Below are 21509 nucleotides of genomic sequence, written 5' to 3'. Positions count from 1 at the left end.
GCTCGGTCAGAAGAAGGCGAGATAACCTTCTCTAATAGCGATGCCCAACATGTCCGATTCCCACATTCCGATCCGCTGGTCATGGATATCCAAATGGCCAACATGATGGTGAAGAGAGTGCTGGTTGACACAGGAAGTTCGGTGAATATCCTATATAAGTCTTCACTGGAACGCATGAAGTTGTCCGTTAAGGACCTGGATCCCTGCAACCAAACAATATACGACTTCTCTGGTGAGGGACTCGCCCCCGCAGGGTCAATCAGACTACCAGTGACAGTAGGTACAACGCCTGCTACCAGGACATTACTCACTACTTTCATAGTAGTCGATTGTCCTTCGGCATACAATGTCGTCATTGGGAGGCCTATACTGGTTGATCTACGAGCCGTCACCTCTATGTGGCACTTAGCCATGAAATTCTCGACAGACGCAGGGGTAGGATGCGTGTTGGGAAACCAGAGGGAGGCTAGGGAGTGCTATAACGCCTCAGTCACAAAGGCGAAGAAGGGAACGTCAAAGAGCACTCCCCCAGATAGGTTGCAGATGGCAATTGATACACAAGCCCAACCCGGTGATGAAGTCACCAAATAGGGTGTTGCCCAAAGTGAGGATATAGATTTAGATCCTCTCTTTGGGGATTTTGAAGAAAACGTTGGACCCGTCGAGGACCTGGAAGAGGTCCAACTTGACGAGAAAGACCCGACCAGAGTCGTGAAGGTCGGGAAAAACTTAGAACCAACCACGAAGCATGCACTGGTGGAGTTTTTGTGGAAAAACCAGGAGGTCTTTGCCTGGTCGCACAAAGACATGGCTGGAATAGACCCTGCATTTATCAGCCATGTCCTGAACATAGACAAGAGTTTTCCACCCGTGCAACAAAAAAGAAGGCTGCTCGATAAGGATCGGTCGAGAGCCTTAAAAGAAGAAGTTGAGAGATTAAAGGAGAATGGGTTCATCAGGGTGGCGTTTTATCCATCACGGGTCTCTAATCCAGTACTGGTTCCCAAGCCCAACGGCAAATGGCAAATCTGTGTGGATTTTACAGATCTCAATAAAGCCTGCTCGAAGGATTGCTTCCCACTCCCAAGGATCGACCAGTTGGTCGATGCTACTGCAGGACACGAGGTCCTCTCTTTCATGGATGCATACTCAGGCTACAATCAGATCATCATGCATCCCCCTGACGAGGATCACACCAGCTTTCGGACCGATACGGGATTATATTTTTATAAGGTAATGCCCTTCGGACTGAAAAACGCAGGTGCGACTTACCAGCAGTTAGTTAACCACATGTTTAAAGAATTGATCGGAGTAAACATGGAGGTATACATGGACGGCATGCTGGTAAAGTCAAAAAAGGCAGAAGGACATGTGAAGGATTTGCAAGAGTGTTTCGATGTATTGAACAAGTACCAGATAAAACTAAATCCTCTCAAATGTTCCTTCGGAGTTGGATCAGGGAAGCTTTTGGGGTTCATTGTTAATTCAAGAGGAATCGAGGCCAACCCCGACAAGATAAAAGCCCTGATCGACATGGAATCGCCCGAGAAGATCAAGGATGTACAAAGTTTAACCAGGAGAATTGCAGCCCTAAGTAGATTTATTTCCAAGTCAACGGATAAGTGCATCCCTTTCTTCAATCTACTTAGGGGCAACAAGAAATTTGAATGGACAAGAGACTGCGAGCAAGCTTTTCAGGCCTTGAAAGCCCATATGGCACAGCCTCCTATTTTATCAAAGCCTATCGAAGAAGAAACTTTGTTCATTTACCTGGTGATCACTAAAGTTGCTGCTAGTGCGGTACTAGTACGAGAGGAAGAAGGCGTACAAAAAGCGGTTTACTATGTAAGCAAGAGGCTAATCGGAGCAGACCTGAGGTATCCTCCCATCGAGAGGTTAGCATACTGTTTAATCTTGGCCTCAAGGAAGCTACGTCCTTACTTCCAAGACCATCCCATTACAGTCTTAATTGACCAGCCCTTTCGGCAAGTCCTCCAAAAACTAGAGGCGGCTGGGCGTTTATTAAAATGGCTAGTCGAACTGGGGCAGTTCGATATTATATATTCACCGCGAACAGCAGTAAAGGGACAAGTCTTGGCTGATCTTATTGCAGAGTTCACTGAACTCCCGGACAGCGAGCAGTGCGAAAAGCCTAGTGCGCCTGAGCCTCAAGATGAAGCTCCCTCGTGGAAGTTATTCACAGATGGGTCGTCAAACGAATCTCACGCAGGAGCAGGAGTGATCTTGATAACGCCAGAAGGGCATCGATTTCACTGCGCCATTAGGTTTGACTTCACAGCGTCGAATAATGAAGCCGAATATGAAGCACTCCTCGCTGGATTAAGAATGGAAAAAGACATGAGCATAAAGGTGCTGGATATTTACAGTGATTCACAACTGGTAGTGAATCAAGTCCTAGGGGAATATCAAGTACGAGGCCTAAAAATGGTGGCCTACTTGAACAAAACTAAAGACCTGTTAGCCCAATTCACGAAGTATACCCTCCAGCAAATCCCCCGGGATCAGAATTCGAATGCAGATGCCTTAGCCAAACTTGCGAGCGCAAAAGATGCTGACATTTTGAATATTGTGCCAGTAGAAAGATTGAGCGAGCCAAGCATACGAGCAAATGAAACCAGTATGGAAATCCGAATGGAAGATACATGGATGGCGCCTTACTTGGAGTATCTGACAAATGGTGTACTACCAGCAGATAGAAACAAAGCTAGAACTCTTTAGAGACAGGCTGCTAAGTATATACTGGTCGATGGTGTTCTATACCGAAGGGGATATTCCATGCCGTTGCTCAGATGTATTACACCAGAGAAAGCTAAAGAGCTAATGAAGGAAGTACATGAAGGCTTCTGCGGGGATCACGCTGGGGGGCAAAGTTTGGCGAAAAAGATTCTAAGGCAGGTCTATTTCTGGCCGACTATGAATGAAGATTCAATGGAGTTTGTACGAAAGTACGATAAGTGTCAGAGATTTTCCAAAATCCCACGCGCAGCCCCAAGCGAGTTAAAGCAGATGCAGAGTCCTTGGCCTTTCGCGGTATGGGGTATAGACTTAATTGGATCCTTGCCAATGGGAAAAGGCGGAGTGAAGTACGCAGTAGTAGCAGTCGACTACTTCACCAAATGGGTCGAAGCTGAACCACTCGCTACCATAACGACCAAGAAAGTTCTTAACTTTGTCATCAAGAACATTGTTTGCCGATATGGTTTGCCTCGAAAGATTGTCTTAGACAACGACACCCAATTTGACAGTGACTTATTCACCGACTTCTGCGAAAGGCACGGGATTATCAAAAGCTTTTCTTCAGTCACGCATCCACAAGCAAACGGGCAGGTCGAAGCAGTGAATAAAATGCTTAAGGACACCCTGAAGAAAAGGCTTGAAGACGCTAAAGGAGCATGGCCAGAGCAGCTGCCTGAAGTCCTCTAGTCGTATAGAACCTTTCATCGAACAGCAACAGGTCATACTCTGTTTTCCTTAGCATACGGGTATGAAGCTATGTTGCCCGTCGAATTAGATCCCCCCTCACATCGACGCATTACATACGACCAGGGCCAGAATAACCAACTAAAGATGGAGTCCCTAGACTCAATTGAGGAGATACGAGAACGAGCCCAACTCCGAGTCGCTGCGTACCAGCAAAAGGTCGCCCGGTATTTTAACTCAAAAGTAAAAGAAAGGAAATTCAACGTTGGTGACCTAGTGCCACGATGAGTTTTCTTGAATACCCGCGACCCCACTGCTGGAGTGCTCGGACCAAACTGGGAAGGACCTTACCAGATTGAGGAAGTCCTTCATCCGGGCACCTACAAGCTTGCACGCTTAAATGGAGATCTCGTTCCACTCTTATTGGAACGGTGAACACCTGCGCAAGTACTACCAATAAACAGTCCTTTTTAAATGACTGACTTGTATTAATTTTTACTTTTTACAAGTTTCGAAAAAGGGTTAACCACGTTGTATGGCTAATCGCTTATAAGTGTAAGATCTTTTTAAGATCACTCGTAAAGACATGTTTAGTCCATTTTAATACGAGATTATAAGGGACTGTGCGCAGCCAGTCATTCTTGCCAACCTTTGTAAATTTATTTTACAAGTATTTGTTCATTACGTGTGTTGTTTTGCTGTATTACAAGTGTTATAATTACTATCAAGTAGTAATGTTCGCACAGGTCATGGTCAAGGCAAGTGACCAAGGACCTAAAGCTCCTCGATCACTTGGGGGGCATATAAGGTACATCGATAGCAAAGCATACCAAAAGGTATGTAAACACATGAACAAAATGAGTGAAAGCATGCTACGATACTTAGAGTATTTTTCAAATTTTATATTTTGTTAAGTCAAGCCAAAGTACTATGCTAAGTTCGGTCATGCGAACAGATGTGATAATAAAAAGAAAATATTATAATATCATAAGGCATTATTTTACACTGCAAGCATCACTACTTGGATGTAATTGTTTAAAGTAAAAGGAAAAGTTTGCTGCCTGTGCAGCAAATTTAAAAGTTAAAATTGTCTTTACAACACGACCCGCGGGTCGTGAATTAAAGAAAAATAAAAAAAGAAATAAGTTTAAGGAGCAGGAGGGTCTTGCTCAGCAGTCTGATTGGCCGCATTCTCAACAACTCCTCCCTCCTCTACGTCAGCGGCCGGCTGGATGCTTGGGGAAGAAGGAACCCTTGCTCTTTCTTCTTCTTCAGCCAATCGAGCAGTGCAGCGGGCGAACTCAGCATTCCTGGCATCTTCTGGAAGGTAGTTAAAATTGGCACCCCGGTTGTGTTTCCAAAAGTCGTAGAAACACCGAAGTGTCGCATTCTTGTACCTCTCCAAATTATTAGCATTGGTAAGCTTCAACTGCTCCACCTGGCTCTCAAGAACAGCTATGGCCTTGTCCTTATCTAGGAGCTCCTCCTTGAGCCTCTTGACTTCACGATATTGGGTTCAGCTGGAATCCTGGTATTCATCCCTCTGCTTCTACATGGCTTCCTTAGAAGACTCAGCCTTTGCCAGCTTTGCCACCGCAGCATCCTTCTGCTGAGTAACCACTTCCAACTCCCCAGCGTGCCTGGCTTCTGCAGCCTGAAGCTCCTCGGTGGCTCTCACCTGGAACTCCTCGACGACTTTTGCCCGAGCCTGGTCGATGGTAGCTAGGGCACGAGTGCGAGCAACAGTTATTGTCAGCATGGCCTGCAGTCAGGGAAATAAAAGTTAGACTATACTACAAAAAGGAGAAGTAAAATCCAAGAGGAAAAATACTTACACTGGCCACTTTGTTAAGAGCCCTGTTGAGGATCTGGTCAACCCCCATGCTCTCAGCTTTAGCCATTGCCTCCCTGCAACGGTCGTGCTTCAAGATATGGACAAGGCGATGTTTGGCTGATCGCAGGGAGCAGTTCAAGAGCTTGGTCCTAGGAAGCTCTGCTTGCGGAGTGTGCTCCTTTCGGGCCGCAGGCGGAGGGTTGGCAGCAAGGGCAGCCTCCTTCTCAGCAGGAGCGGAAGGCTGAGCAAGGGTTTGTCCAGTTGGCGCATCCTTGGAAGGATCTTCTGTTCGACCCTTCTTAGCCGGAGGTCCTTGACTCGATTCGCCATTATGCCTCCTGGATGTCAATCGTCGAACCAGGGGGACCTCTGCCTCCTCTTGAGCCTAGTACATATCAAAAACGTTGGGAGTAGCCATCTCTGTGTACAAAGAAAAATATGCAGATGATAAGATAAAGGCAGATGAAAATTCTTGATAAAACAGAAAAGAGGTCACAAAGTTTAATACCCGAGCTACAACTACTGGTCGCTATACTACTGACTCTATTAGTCATACACTCACTATCTGGCACGAAGAAGTCTGGCTCTAGATTTGGAGTATACGTAAAATTGCCGTCCCCGTCAAACAAGTGATAGGGAATTGGCAAGCTATTTAAAAGAAAAATAACAATACCGTTTTCATCTGAGGATTCATCTAGGTCTATGACAGACTCTGTTGCCTTTTGTTTCCCCTTGCCTTGGGGCGCAGAAGGCCTTTCTGCTGAAGGAACGCCAGTGGGTTCCCTGATCGTAACCCCCGTCGGCCTCCTTCGAGGAGGAGACGCCAGGGGTTGCTGCTCGGGATCCCCCTTGGCCGTGGCATCTGCTACCATAGGTCCTCTTGTTTCATGGAGAGGAGCCAGGAGGCCAGATAGCCTCAGATTTTCATCAGTGACCAGGGACTTGACGCTTTTTTCTGCGTCTGCCATCCTGGCCAGTGCGTTTGACCTCAACACCATGTCTGGTGTTGGGTTCGGACGTAACCATGGTCCTAAAAGGCATAGTATATTTTAGAAAGGATTCAGGAGAATTTGTTAAGGAAAAGTAGTGACCAGTGAAAGAAGCATTTACCTCCACGAGCGAAGGCCAGGTTGTTCGTAGTCATATCCGGCGTGAGGAAGTACTCCCTACTGTACTGCCCCACGTTGGAAATATGGGTAGTGTCACTCAGAAAAGTTCGGCTAGTTTCCTGGTGACAGAGATGGAAGAAGCCCGTCCCGTATTGTTGAGGGTTGGACTTAAGGTCGAAGAGGAAGTTGACCTCATGAGGAGTAGGTTCTGGCCATTTTTTAAGTTTATACAGGATATAGAGTGCGGCCAGCATTCTATATCCATTTGGAGTAATTTGAAAGGGGGCGACACCAAAATAGTTGGCCACCCCCTAGTAAAAAGGATGTAGAGAGAGGATAGCCCCCGCCTCTATGTAATATCTAGACCAAGCTCTATAGGCACCCCCGGGAAGGTTAGCTCTTTGATCAGCAGCCGGGATGGTAAGATTAACTCCTGTAAGAGGATACTTCCTGCGATAATTGGCAAGCATCCGAGGAGTCACTTGGCTGGTGGGGGAGAGATACCACTCGAAATCAGGAAGGTTTTGATGCTGAGGGCGGGCCCTGACTTGGATACGAGGGTCTGAGGCGGCATTTTCTCGACCACTGTCGAGGGAACCCTAGCCTGTGAATCAGGCTGGGCAGAAGAGTTTGGACTGTTTTTCGGAGTCAGGTCTTTTCTTGCCTAAGGACTTAGAGCGGGCCATTTGAGGTGGTGATGGACGAGATCTAGAAGAAGATTGTGAAAATGGAATCTCGTGAACTCGGTCAGTCATTCGTTCTTCACCTTCGAGAAGCTGGGCAAGAAGATCATCGTCAATGGGCCGTTCACCTCCCCACAAATCTGGCATTAAAGTCTGCAAATAGAAGAATGGGGAGGTGAGGATGAAGAATTTTGAAAGTTTTTTAGAATAACGCTGGTCGAGTATAAAAGTTAAGCTTTTATACAGCAGCATTCTAACAAGAAACTAAATTTTTTCACGCGAATAGTTTGATAAACAGATCAAAAGTGAAAGCAAAAAGTTTTTTGAAAAAGCTTTTTCAACTCCTTTTAGGGTGGGAAAAACACGGTTTTTCAACTCCTTTTAGGGCGGGAAAAACACGGTTTTCGAGCTAGCATAAAAATCGAATTTTCACTTCGATTTTACGTCCTAAGGCCATGATCTTAACTATCAAACTAACTCGTAACTCCCTAGTAACAGAGAAATATCACGCAACATTTAGTGTCACCTATTAAACCCCCCTACTGACATGTATTTCAACCCAGAAACGAATGAACCCAACAGTCGGTCTACAGAAGCATGCACGACAAAAATCTAAAGCGTAAGAGTCCAGAAACTTACCAAAATGAAGATTGTGGAGATTTGAGGGATTTTCCGAGCGTAAAAGGGGCTCACGGGTTGAATCTTAAAACGCCAAAGGACGGTCTTCAGAGGGAAACAAGAGCTCTGGTGTTAGGGTTTCTTGAAAGAGTGATAGCTTGCGTAAAAAGAAAAAGGAGACTTCAAAGAGGATATATATATATTTTTGTCCGTAAGCATTAAAAGGAAGTAATCATCAGCTTCCCCTTTTTCGAAGTATGGGGAAGGGTGATAGCCGTCGAAACGATTACTTGGGAAGCGAAAAGCCGTGATTAGACAAGGGTAGGTTGCTTTTTCCAAGATTGCACGAAGTATTCTGACAGGTATGGTGGGGTAACCGAAGGTTCGTTTCCTCAAAAGTTTATTTATTGCTCGTAATAAATAAACTTGGGGGGCAAATGTTATCCAAAAAACAGGCATGAATGACGTGGCAAGTGACTTCTGGACACGTGGCTGACACTTGGCGGAATTCTGCTAGGGTATCGACCAGAAGAGATATTACAAGCAAAAGGCAGTCGAAGTTTACCTGCGACCAGTATGGTCGCAGGTTCCGCGTATCTCATGATATTTTTATAAAGATCTTAGTCAATCCCGAAATTGACTCCCATGATTTCCTGAGTATCCTATTATTTAGGAAAGAATATCTATAACAAATGAATGTAATCCCCCTTGAGTCTATAAATAGAAAAAGATAGCTCAAGGAGGGGACTTTTTGGCCTTCGAATTATTGGAGACTAGAGTGATTCTATTTGACATATTGTATTGTTCTTCAGAGGTTGGTGAAACTCATTGAACCCTCGTTCTTTGATCACTCCTTTGAATTCTATATCAATAACAATTCAAGTGGACGTAGGTTATTACCAGATTCTGGGGCCGAACCACTATAAACTCTTGTGCTCTTTATTATTTCTTCATCATATTCTTTCCAACGTGTTTGTCCACATCAAATAAATTTGACTTCGTGTCAGTTGGCCAAAATCAGGGTCAACATAAACCATTATAAAAAAAGAGTTTATACCTTTTTGAACTTTGTCTTTTGTCTCATTACCTGTTTGGACTCTGTGTTTTGACAAATTATTGTTTGGACCTTGTGTGTTTGTAAAATGGTTCAAATAGATCCCTAAACACGATTTTTTTCAACGTTTTTTGAACTAAAATTACAAATAATTCACCAAACTAACAATTCAAAACAAAAATAGTATCATGCTGCCTAATAATTGTGTTGTTATATTCAATTTTTCTTAATCAAATATGAGTTTGTAGGTCTATTTGAACTATTTTATAAAACATAAAGTTCAAAAAGTAATTTATTAACACACAGGGTCTAAATCAGTAATGTGACAAAGGTCCAAGAAGCTATAATCACAAATAATTCACAAAACTAACAACTTTAAACAAAAGGACAATCATTCTGTCTGACAACTGTGTTTTTATATTCTTTTTTTTGTTCATCAAAATTAGGTTAAGGTGTCTATTTGAATCATTTTACAAAATATAGGGTCCAAAAACTAATTTGTTAAAACATAGGGTCCAAATAGTTAATGTGACAAAACACACGATCCAAAATTGTATAATCCCATATTTTTGTTTTTTGTAGGTTGGTTCCCAGTTATCCAGGCATAATGTGGCTTTAAAGTTAGTTTTGGATTAGTCTTCCATATCATATGGAATGTGACATATTGACTTTAATTTCTGTATTCTCGAAGAAATTTTTTTGCATTTATTTTTCTCAAATAGGTTCTTTATTAGAGAATGTTATAATTTGTTGTCTAATTTTATTAGAAGGTCCCTAATCTATATTTGTATTAGGTATGAATTAATTGTGCTTACTTTTAAAGTGGATAAAAAACTTGTATACCCTTAGAATTTTTTGCATCTTTTGTTCTTAGATTGTATAACACTCTTATTCCTTTTTTCATGAAATCTTCATTACTGGAAAAAAAAATAAAAATTAAAGCCCATACAGAGAAAACTACCGGTGTATAAGCCGTTAGACCATCTCCAATGGATGGTGTATAGTTTGTGTCAAATTTGGCCCAAAATATGTGTCAATGATATATTTGGCCTACTTTTTACATTTGTATTCCAATGCACAAGATACAAACTATCTAAAAAAAGTCAATATAGCTATTAATGTTTATTGAAAATATACAAAAATAATTAAAAATGCGATATTTATTATAGGACAAATTTGGCACATGCTATATTTTATGCCAAATTTGGCACAACTTTTAGCATGTGCCAAATTTGGCACATATTTTAGACCACCATTGGAGTTCAATTTTATGAAGATGGGCTAAAAAATTGTTATACATCACTTGTATAGCACTCTATTGAAGATGCTCTATAGAGTGCCAAATTGGTGATGTACTGTTAAAATATAGCTCACTTTACATAAAACTTGCTCCAAATATGTGTCAAAAGTTGTGCCAAATTTGATACATGCTATAAGTTTGGCCAAATTTGACATATAATATAACATGTATGCATATTTTGCATCACCATAAATGCTACAATTTTTTATTTACTTTTATGCAATTTTTATTATTTTAATATTATTTTTATCTATTTGCATTAAATGGTACACTTCTTACCTTATTATTTTATTAGTATCTTATACTATTGTTGATTGCCTTTTTCGCTATCAACCTAAAAACGAGAGATTAATGAAATAAATAACAGAAACACAATAGTTTTTACGTGGTTCAGGTTATAAAAGAACCCTAGTCCATGAGTCTCTGGTATTAAGAGGATTGAAAGTTTGTTATGGCAAGTTCCAATAGTGTATTATCAGATAGCGTTTAGATTGCTCTAAGTACAATGCGTTTTCTCTCTAAAAAACTGAACCCCTTACAATGAGACTCCCAACACTATTTATAGAGGTTGGGGTCATTAATACTAATCATCAATAATTAATACACATTCTTCTCATTATTGGGGGACTAATACCAATTCAATGTATTGTGCTACATTGAATAGAGACCACGACCCAAGTGAGATTTGTGGGGCCCACTGCAGAAAGACCTACTTAATGGGGAACATGCCCCAGGTACTGTCAGGGCGTACTGTGAGTACCTCTATGTCAGACGACATAGTGGGAGTACAAATTGTCGAGTCGTATACTCGACAACACTGTGGACGGATCGCCAAAAATGTTGTCAGACCATCCTTTGGTGCTGTGGACGGCTAACACCTGGTGCCTATCTTAGGTTCGAGGACCTAAACCTCGGACTTGGGGGATGACTGAGGAAGCACTAGTCGTAGTTGCTTCACCTGGAGAACCTCCAGTTCCGAGGACATCTTTGGAAGGTAATCTAACTCTAAGGCACCTAGGGCCTACTGACTGTCAAAGACAAGGCCTCACCTCGAAGGATCCTCGCTCCGAACAGAGGTCTCAAGGAGTAACATACCCTGAAGATGTCTACGAGTGTTTGAGCCAATCACTATGGGTTGCCACGTGATGGAGGTGAAAATACGGATAACAACTATCAATAATAAAATATAAAAAAAATAAATATTTTTTTTTTATATATTTTCAATAAATATCAAATTAACATTAATGAAATATTAAATTTTACAATAATTTTTACGATTATGCATTAAAACATAATACTAAAAATTTGGTTAAATATATAATATATTAAATTTTGCATCAAATATAACATACTATTCTCATCAAGGAGACGGTCTTTAACCTCCATTCAAAAAAAAGTAAGTGCATTAAAAAGGTGGGGCCCACTTATCCAAGTGGAACTAATGGTCATGATTCATAATAGTGAAGTGGCACACTTATAAAATAACCGTCAATCGCCGTAAATTGTCCAAACTCCGGGGTTCTTTTTCTCCTTAAAATTCCAAATTAGCCCTCCCCTCCTCCTTCTCCCGATAATTAAATAATCGAAATGAGTCCGTACAAAATTACGGGTTTGCTTTGCTTTTTTGCTTCCCTTTCTGAAATTTGATTCTCAAATAGTGGAACTATCTGAGTGTCTAAATTCAAGAATTAGACATTTTTAGGGCTCAACATTTTCAAAAATTCCCAATTTCGCACGAGAGAGCTCCAAGAGTGAAATTGTGGAGTTGGAGAAAAGAGTGGCGGAATTGGATTTTTTGAATCTCAGATTTGAATATTACAGAGAGAGAAAGAGGGAAAAAAATATAAAGGTTAGGGTTTTTGGAGGAAGAAGAAGATGACGGAGGTGGTATTGCATATTTACGATGTGACGAATAGTGGATCCGAGAAAACGAACAACACCATTGTTCAGATCAATAAGATCTTCAAGGACGGGATTGGTCTCGGTGGTATTTTTCACAGCGCCGTACAGGTTGTCTTTGTTTTTATTTACATGGGTCTATACGTACTTACATGCGGTGTTAAATGGTGTATTTATTGAGGGCTATGATTTTAGATGGGAGATCTAGGGTTCTGTTATGTTGGGTGGTTGGAATTTTGACTTGGGTGAAACATATTCGTGGGTGTTGTTCATCTATGGATGCTGATTGTTTGTTGGGGTTACTTTAAAGATTTTGATAGCATATGCTTAGTGATGAAAATTATAATGCTGTGATTTCAAGCAAAAATATTTGCTTTGTCTTAATTTGGAATTGTGGGTAAATTAGTTGTATTTACGAATCTGTTTCCCTTAAAGTTGATTAGGTTCGCAGTATAATGTAACTTACCCAAAACAATTCTGCATTTTACTTGAAGAAGAAATATATTCTTGAATCGTATTTCATACCGGATTCTATGTATCATATAACAAAAAATTTGCTTATGGTGTGTTCATCAAAATTTGTTAACTCTCTCAATGTTTGTCATTTTTTCCATTTTGTATGACTGTTGTATCTGTGTGAACTAAGATAATATGATCTTTTTGTGAAAGTTACTAAAGGAAGATTGAATGTATGGATTTTATCTTCAGGGCTAAGAGAATTGTACATGAAGTTAATTCGATACTTTATGCCTTGATAGGTTTTTGGTGGGGATGAATGGTCATTTGGGTTCTGTGAACAAGGATCTGGCGTTTTTAGTTGCCCTGCGGGAAAGAATCCAATGTATTCCTACCGTGAAGCCATTGTCCTTGGAAAAACAAACTTTCCGATTTTCAAGGTCAATCAGATCTTGAGGGAGCTTAGTAGAGAGTGGCGTGGAGATTCATATGATTTACTTTCGAAAAATTGCAATCACTTTTGTGATGAATACTGTGAAAGGCTTGGTGTGCCAAAGCTTCCAGGTAATTAGTTTGAGATTTAATTGTTTACCACTTCTTTTTTTTATAGTTCAACCCTCTTTTTTTTGGGTCAGAATAATTAGTAGACTAGAGTCTGTTCCAATGCAAAGCCTCCTGGTCGCATGGAGAGCAATTAACTCAGCTTTGGCAGTTATATCCTTATTCTCCCCCTCTTTTACTTGGAAATTTATGTGATTGGAAATTTATGTATATATATTTATAATAAGAAGATACTTCTGGGTTTAATGGAAACAAGTAAGTAGTGGTGTCCGACTAGGTGTGTAGAACTGTGACGTGCTTTCATTTTCATGTGTTTCCATTTGATGCTTTACTTGCTGCTGGTATTTCTATGTGGATATGCACTATAAAGTAAATTCACGCTTGTTTGGTGAGATTTCTACGTGTCTCTGACTCTTATTTGTTATTCGTTTCTGGAACAGCTACCTCAATAAAATATAATAAATTAATGAAATTGTCCAACCATGTCTTGTTTGGATGCTGAACAACTTTGCTGCTTAACTTGGTTAGTTAGTGAGCTATAACCTAAGTGCTTAGTACCACTATCTGCCTGTTTACTTCGACATCGAGTTTTCAAATTACCACTATGCTGTGCTTATTATAATTTTTTTTTTAAAAGGTTGGGTGAATCGTTTCGCTCATGCTGGTGATGCTGCCATGGAAGTTGCAGGAACCACAGCATTACGGGTGAGTGGCTCTTGTTCATTGAGATAAAATTAAAATCTTTTAAATCTTTATCTCAAAATCTATTCCTTCATTTATATATCTGTGATTGTTGTTAGTTCTTGGAATAAGTTTTTTTTTTAAGGTTTCCTAGGCTAAGTCGATGCATGTGCCCTTTGGATAAAGGCTAATTTTCTTTTTTCTGTAATTTATATTTCATTTGTACCCAATGCCAATGGCACTTGCTTCATACGATAAAGATGTGTCTTCTTCTTTTCATGGGTGTTTGTAGTTTAGACAAGCAAAAACAGAGATTGTGACAGCAAGCAAAGTGGCATATCGTTTTCTCTTGGGTGTTTCCAACAATGTTGCAGCTTCTACTGAATCCTCTGGAAATTCAAACAGAGGCTCCCCTAGATTTCAAGGTGCTTGGTTTAAGAACCTGGTTACAAATGGTGCTAAACCGTCAACAAGTTCAGAAATTGAGAATCAAGAAGAGGATGTTCGCCAGCAACATCCACATTTAGCTTCAATGTCACCGCAGCGGCAAAATTCACAGTCACGACATGACATCTGAATGTTAGTATGTAAAACATGCTTGTTATGTGAAGTAGCTGAAACCATGCATAAATTCTTGACTTTTGTTATTCATTTGTGTATGAATGTAAAATTTTCATTTATTGTTTTAACTGAAATCTACTTATAGATGCCCCCAAGAAGCTAAAAGCCAAGGTACTTTATTAGATTTGTTCTTATAGTGCGTGTATATGGGACGCTACCAAATGTTCCTTCTAAATCGATGTCAATGTTTTTGATAATTTTGATATTGCCTTTTACTAGTTGTCACTAAGTCATTTGATTGATGCTCTAATTTTTTTCTTGGTATAATTCTGCAATTTTGTTTTAATGGTATTTATCAATTATTAAGGAGCAATGATATATGGACACAAAACATGCGCCGAAGCATCACACAAAAACGAAATATACACCAAGACATTAGATATTTTTTTCATTAGCCATTTTACAAAGTGAACCACAGCGTCTGAAAAATATTACAAAGTTTGGAAATAATAAAATGTCATAATGTATGTCGAAAACCTATGTCGTAGCGTGAGGGGATCAACCAAGAAGATTTAAAATAAGGAAACAAGACAAATTAAACAATGAAACTCTACTAGTGGGAAATTTACTAAGAAATTATTACTGTTGTGAGGGACAACCAGTCAGCAAACATGGGCGGGCGGACGACCCTGTCACATTAACTGAATTCACAAAGAATTTGGCTTTGCTTCAAGGATGAAATGTAACTGATTACACCACAAATCTCAGTAGTATCAAACAAGCCAATAGGGTTTGTTTAACCCTTACTAATCCACTAATACAAACATACCAACAACCTGAAACCTAATAGCCAACTAATAATAAAAATAAGTAACTGTGGTAAATTGCCTGTTAAATTATAATTTTTTAGCAAAATAGGAAGATTGGTTTAACTAATGTCTCATAAGTCGTGAAACATTAATGCACGAAAAAGTAGCAGCAGCTCTAACAAAGGATGGACGAACAAATGAAAAAAAAACGAGTGCAAGAGGAGACTACAACATTGTTCGAACAGAAGAAGCAACATGTGTGTAACTGACAAAAAGATAAAAACACATTCACGGAAATTATATACAGATCATGTAATGACGAGAAAATATGGCCAAAGGCTCCTTCCAGTGACTAGATAATACGACTGCAAGAGAGTCCATCGTCCATCGTCCATCTACCGCCTTAGCATTCCGTTGAGCACAATAGTGTCTTCATCTGATTCCTCTGCGATATGAAGAGACGAAACAGCCTGAGCCGCAATAAGATCAGCAGAGAATCCTGTACCTCCCCAGCCTGCTTCTTCCTCCAGATATGGGTCGTGAAGATCCCTCCCATAAAGCCCAGTTGAAAATGACCATTCACTTTTTCCCAAGCCACCCCGCTTGCATCCAGATCTGTAACCATTGGAGACCCATTCAATGCCTTCAAGTGAACATATGGAAGAATCCTGACAAGGTAAACCTGTTCTCCTTCCACCCATGAAAAAATCAATACTGCTAGAGCACCCCCAAGGGTTGAATTCCTCATCTTTGTTTAAGACAATCTTACACGAATCATCTGAGTCTTCACCAATTAGGACATGCAGGGCAACAGCTTCAGCGATTGCAGCGCCCTCTTCATCAAGTCTCTGCTGTTCTTCCTTCTTTTTCTGTTTCTTCTTTTCAAGTTCAGAAATGATGGCTGCTGAAGTAGCCAATGCTTTCTCCAAGCGTCTTTTCTTCTTCTCGGCCTGCTTTTGACGATCCAATTCGTCCTTTACTTGCTTCTTCTTCACTTTTCTCACAACCGTTTGCATTTTATTACACGCAACGCTATCCATTACTCTAACAATCTCTAACTACTCAGTTGGTTGTACTCAACTTTTTTTTTTCCTTTCACAGAGAATTCCTCTAAAATGTATACATCACCCTATAATGTGTTTCCTTCCTTTTCTATATAATACTAAGTAAATTCAATTAATTTCCTTATTGAAAACTAATATAATGTCACGATCCTCAAAACTACACCCACTCAGGTCTGAAAGAGTACCTCATTTTACGAACAATGCAATCCCAAACAGAAACAACAGGAGACAACAGAAGAGCAAACTGGTAAGCACTCACAGATCCACCCCTTGGAACCATTCTTCCTAATTTCCCACAACCCTTGCATTTACCCATGTCAAGAACGCCAAATCAACAGCAATTCTGCAGAAAGTTGTACGGCAACAACCAGAACCAGTTTAAAACAGCTCACATGGCCTTCCCTACTGGAGAAAGAATGATAAAACTGAATGTCATTATTAAGTTAAAACACTAAAGAAATAATGGTAATAACGAGAGATGACATACAAAATTTATGCTAGATGACATAAATACAAGGACCCTCTTCACTTGGGTATGTAGTCCTTTATATTAATTCGCTAAAAACTATAATCACAGAAACAAGAACAGAACCTCTACCTTCCCCACCCAACAAAAATGTTGAAAGAATGGAGGTATTTTACAATCTAAACAAGTAGAAAGATTTATAAAACCTAACACAGATGCTCAGTAACATAACCCAAAACTGACACTAAAGGAAAATTCCGACACCCCAGAAGTTAAAATAACAACCATTTCAAAAAATAAAATAAATTCGAAAGCAAAGTTACAAATCCTCTATCTAAAGACTAATGAGAAAACAGAGCAACCAAACCAATTCCGATGAATATGGAAACTCATCGCTGAAACATGACATAATAAAATTGATGTCCAATGTCAATAATTGGGTCTAAAACACCAAGCAACCCATCACTTATTCAGAGCCAGGAGTGAAATTGTAATAGGCAATCAATTCAATAAACGATTACACGAAACCCTCAATCTTCAATTAACTAACTATTTAAACAAAAAAAATAAACTCTATTATAAATTGACGTATGCCTTTCAATCAAGATCCATAACATAGATTGAAATGAATATACTAATTCAGCAATCACCTAAATAATCAAATCCACTGATCCAATAAACCCAGAAGCAGTAATACAATTTTGAACAGTGTGAACCACTTCTACACAAAAGGTAACACCAGATCCAACCACCCATCATCTCAAAAATACAAAACTTCCACCGTAAAATAGTAATTAAGATGAAGAGAGATCGAATCAAATTACAAAAAGGTAAGATATTAAGGATCAAAATCAAAATTAAAAGCACAAACCTGGCTGTAATGACAGAGAGAGGAAAGGCCCCCCAGATTTCTATGTTTCCCGTTGGAAAAATGAGAAGGAAAGAGACTATTAGGTCTGGAATTCAGAGTGTTTGGATCCAGAGAAAACGTGGGTATGTGGGAAAAGAAAGTGGGAAATTTTCTCAGAGGAGAGATAAAACATATGAAAGAAAGAGAGAGAAGAACGGTAATCGTGTGAAGTACGAATGGATGAGTTACACGTGGCGAGCGATGGGCTGGGTTGATCTAAAGGAGTAAAAATCTAGAATATCTGACTTTTCTTGGTGTCTCTTTGGTTGGGATTTGGAACTGTAGCTTTTGCTGATGTCATGACACGTGGCTTTGATTATGCGATGAATGAGGTGAGTTAAGTGGGCCCCTGTTTAAGACTTGCATTCTCATCCGTTGGATTCAACGTTTTGTGATTTTGGATTGGTTGGAGAGGTCCATCTACGGCTGAGATTGCAGATCTAAAATACACGTAAAGTGATTCATACACGGTTTAAGCATTTACAAGTGGGGTATATGAATGAAATTGAAAAAGTTGGTGAATGAATAAATCAAGATCTATGGTCTATAAAATAATAAAATCAAATAAATGTAAGATCTATATTCTTATTCTATGGTCTATATTACTTTTTTTTAAAAAAAATTTTATTATTATTTTTACAAAAGAAAAGGCTTCATTAGTAATTCTTAAAGTAGTTTTGTAAAAAAAAATAAAAAAACTTGGTAGCCACACTGAATTATGTAAAATAGAATTTTTTTTTCAAAATATATATAAAAAAATGACGTTTTCTATATTTGAATTGTTTCCGTCTCAATTTTTTTTTATGACTATCTATACTGTAGTTATAATAGCTACCTGCTAATTTTTTTGCAATTTTAAATAATTTAAGGTGTTCAAATCAGGGTCCAAACAATCTATTATGCAAGCGTATTAAAATAAAAATCAAGTATGCAACAAATTATTAAGATTATAATTTCGATACTTTAAATTATTCGAAATTTCACGAAAACTTATAGAATATATCTATTATAATTATAATATACATAGTCATGTAATAAATTGAGATTATAACGATTAAGAAAACCACTGGTAACCCTCTTCTTGAAGGGACTACCAAAGAAAAACATTATGTTATATTTTTATTTTTTTACATTATAAATTATTTTTCACGCTTCAAATTTTTTAAATAATATTTCTCATCTATTATTTTATATTTAAAATATAATTTTTAAAAAAAAAAAGTATAATATTTAAATAATATAAAAAAGTATTGGGATTGATGGTCTAATTGACAAACTTATAGACAAAAAGTTACAATCGTGTCCTTATATTTTCTTGTAGCATTATTTGATGCAAAAATTCAAAATATATATAAAGCTCTTGAAAAATATTGGAACATAAGTTAGTGTTTGTGAGTTCTATATAGATATATGTACCTTTGGATTTGCCCGTTGGTCAATTATCAACATTTGTATAGTTATATGTATATATATTTATATAATTTTGGTGACAAGAATGCGGTTTTAATAAGAAAATCGTTGAAATGATGTTGAATTTTGAATTGTGATATGGAGCTTTGAACAACCATAATCTAATAACCCACCATAACTTCCCCTTTGTTTATTTAATTATTTATTCGATGATAATGCCACTTTTGTAGTTATATTATGCAAATCTAAATTATCATTAAACATTACTTATAAAATATTAGTATACTTTTTTCTTTGAAGCAAAAATAATGCACTTTAAAAATGTAGTAACACACCTTTTCTTCTACGTATTCTGTATAAATTGGTTTTATTGGACATCATGCTCACACCAAACTCTAATTAGATATTCAGATTATATTATTTTATTTAAAATGCCATGTTTATTTTAATATTAAAAAATTATTGGATAGTGATTGCCTATCTATAGGTATTTAAGTATACAGATAAGTTGTACATAACGGTGTATAATGTAGTTATAAATGATCTCCCATAAATTTTAAGGAAATTTTGAATAATTTAAGGTATCGAAATCATAATTTAAAGAACTTATTTCATGAGTGTTTTTTCGATATTTATAAGCGTGTACAACATACTGTTTAAATCCTAATTTCAGCTTCTTAAATCATTCAAAAATTTTTGAAAATTTGTACGGGTCCCTATAACTACATTATACACAATCATATAAAAAAATTGCAACTTATCAATATTCTGAAAATAGTCAAAATACCTATAGGTACTTATTACAAGCAATCACTACTGAAGTGGTACCCTTTAATATCATATATTAATATATAAATACTAAATAAAAGCAACCTACACATTTACTTAGTTTTATATAGAGAATGTATATAAATAGAGGTATTAATTGTATAGAAAATGTATATAAATTTAGTTTTATTATATTTTTTAATAATCATTTAAATTTTAAACAAATAAATAGATAATGTCATATATTATAAAAGAATAACATAAACATATTAAAAAAATTAAGCAAAAACATTGTTTATGGTTTAGAAAAAATAAATAATATAATACATATATGTATTCTTTAAAAACGTTAAACTAAGAATCCGTTAGATACACACTTTTTACATATAAAGATATGGTGTATTCTAGTTTTAAAATACGTTATTTGATGTAATTTATTAGTTTGAAATTTAGTGATAATATATATATATATATTTATATATATATATATAGGACAATTCTTTTATAGGGGCTTCACTTTAAGCCCTACCAGTAGGGCTTTCAGTGTTTCTCGACCCGTGAACAGTTTTCAGCGCGACTTTTTTTATGACCGTGTATATTGTAGCTATTTAGAGCATCCTGCCAATTTTCAGAAAATTCCGAATAGTTTACAGTATCGAAAACTAGGTTCAAACATGTTGTTTTCCACGCGCATAAAAAAAATTAGTCACGAGTGCAACAACATGTTTGAACCTAGTTTTCGGTACTGTAAACTATTCGGAATTTTCTGAAAATTTGCAGGATGCTCTAAATAGCTACAATATACACGGTCATAAAAAAATTCGCGCCGAAAACTATTCGCGGGTTGTAAACACTGAGAGCCCTACTGGTAGGGCTTAAAGTGAAACCCCTATAGGAGAATTCCCATACATATATATATATATTTATATGGTGATTTTTTAAAATTAAGTACTTTTTTTTCTAATTTTCTTTTAGAAAAAATATTTAATATGATAAAATATACAAAAATTCTAAATCAAAACAATAAATTTAAAAAGTTTTTTTTTTATAAAATTCTAATTATTTAATTTATAAATTTTAAAGTCAACAAAAAATTATATATAAATATATATTATTTAATTAATGGCTAGAACAATTAAAAATAAATAATATCTCATAAAAAAAACTAGACGACAAAATAAGAAATATGTATATTTATGTTTTATGTCACTATTATATATATGTTTGAATAAAAAAAAAATATTAAATGATAAAATAAATAATTAATAAAAGAAAGAAAATAATAAATTTAAGTACATAAATATTTTTCTGTTATAGTTTTGAAAATATAATTAATAAAGTAATTTAAATACCTTAATATGAAATTTTAAAATATGTGATAAAAAATCTTATTTAGATAATTTTAAAACTAATAGTGTTAAAAAATAATAAAAAAAATGTTAAATCTAACTAAAACTAACCATTTCTATTAAACCCACATTTATAATATATAGAGATAAAGACATATAATTATTGATTCTATTGTCCACTTTTTTTTACGTTCTCTTTCTATAATTTTTTTTAATATAGACTACATGTACTTATTAAAAATTATTCATCAAATGATAAATTAAAAGATTTGCCATAGTACATTTTTGGTAATTGTGAATAAGAATTAATTTATTTTTAAAAGGCGTGGCTATATTTATCATAATTTTCTTTGCACACACTTGATGAATTTTCATTAATAATAAAATTATCTATTAATAAATCATTTTAAATTTTCATTTTTCCAACCCATACTTAATTACTTATTACTTATCTTATAAACATCAATAATAAAAATGAATATTACCTCATTAGAATAAAAAGCATCAATAGAATCATAATGTTCACATTGTTTATC

At 37.0% G+C, this 21509-nt stretch overlaps 2 protein-coding genes across 2 annotated transcripts; one reads left to right on the top strand and one right to left on the bottom strand.

The window, feature by feature from the left end:
- Window positions 1-11543: 11543 nt before the first annotated feature.
- On the top strand, window positions 11544-14454 carry LOC133834674 (deSI-like protein At4g17486). Its single transcript, XM_062264349.1, has 4 exons — window positions 11544-12049; window positions 12697-12958; window positions 13593-13660; window positions 13929-14454. Exons 1-4 carry the CDS (start codon window positions 11915-11917, stop codon window positions 14211-14213), a joined length of 750 nt encoding a protein of 249 aa, XP_062120333.1. The 5' UTR covers window positions 11544-11914; the 3' UTR covers window positions 14214-14454.
- A 616-nt stretch (window positions 14455-15070) lies between these two features.
- Window positions 15071-17583, bottom strand: LOC133834675 (uncharacterized). The gene is made up of 2 exons (XM_062264350.1): window positions 17408-17583; window positions 15071-16475 (listed from the first exon to the last, which is right to left on the bottom strand). The coding sequence occupies exon 2, from the start codon at window positions 16044-16046 to the stop codon at window positions 15402-15404; it is 645 nt and encodes a 214-aa protein (XP_062120334.1). The 5' UTR covers window positions 16047-16475; window positions 17408-17583; the 3' UTR covers window positions 15071-15401.
- Window positions 17584-21509: the final 3926 nt, after the last annotated feature.

The sequence above is a fragment of the Humulus lupulus genome, chromosome 5 (genome assembly GCF_963169125.1).
Source record: "Humulus lupulus chromosome 5, drHumLupu1.1, whole genome shotgun sequence".
Classification (NCBI taxonomy): domain Eukaryota; kingdom Viridiplantae; phylum Streptophyta; class Magnoliopsida; order Rosales; family Cannabaceae; genus Humulus; species Humulus lupulus.
Note: the sequence above shows the minus strand (reverse complement) of the source record. Positions and strands in the feature narration are given on the sequence as shown.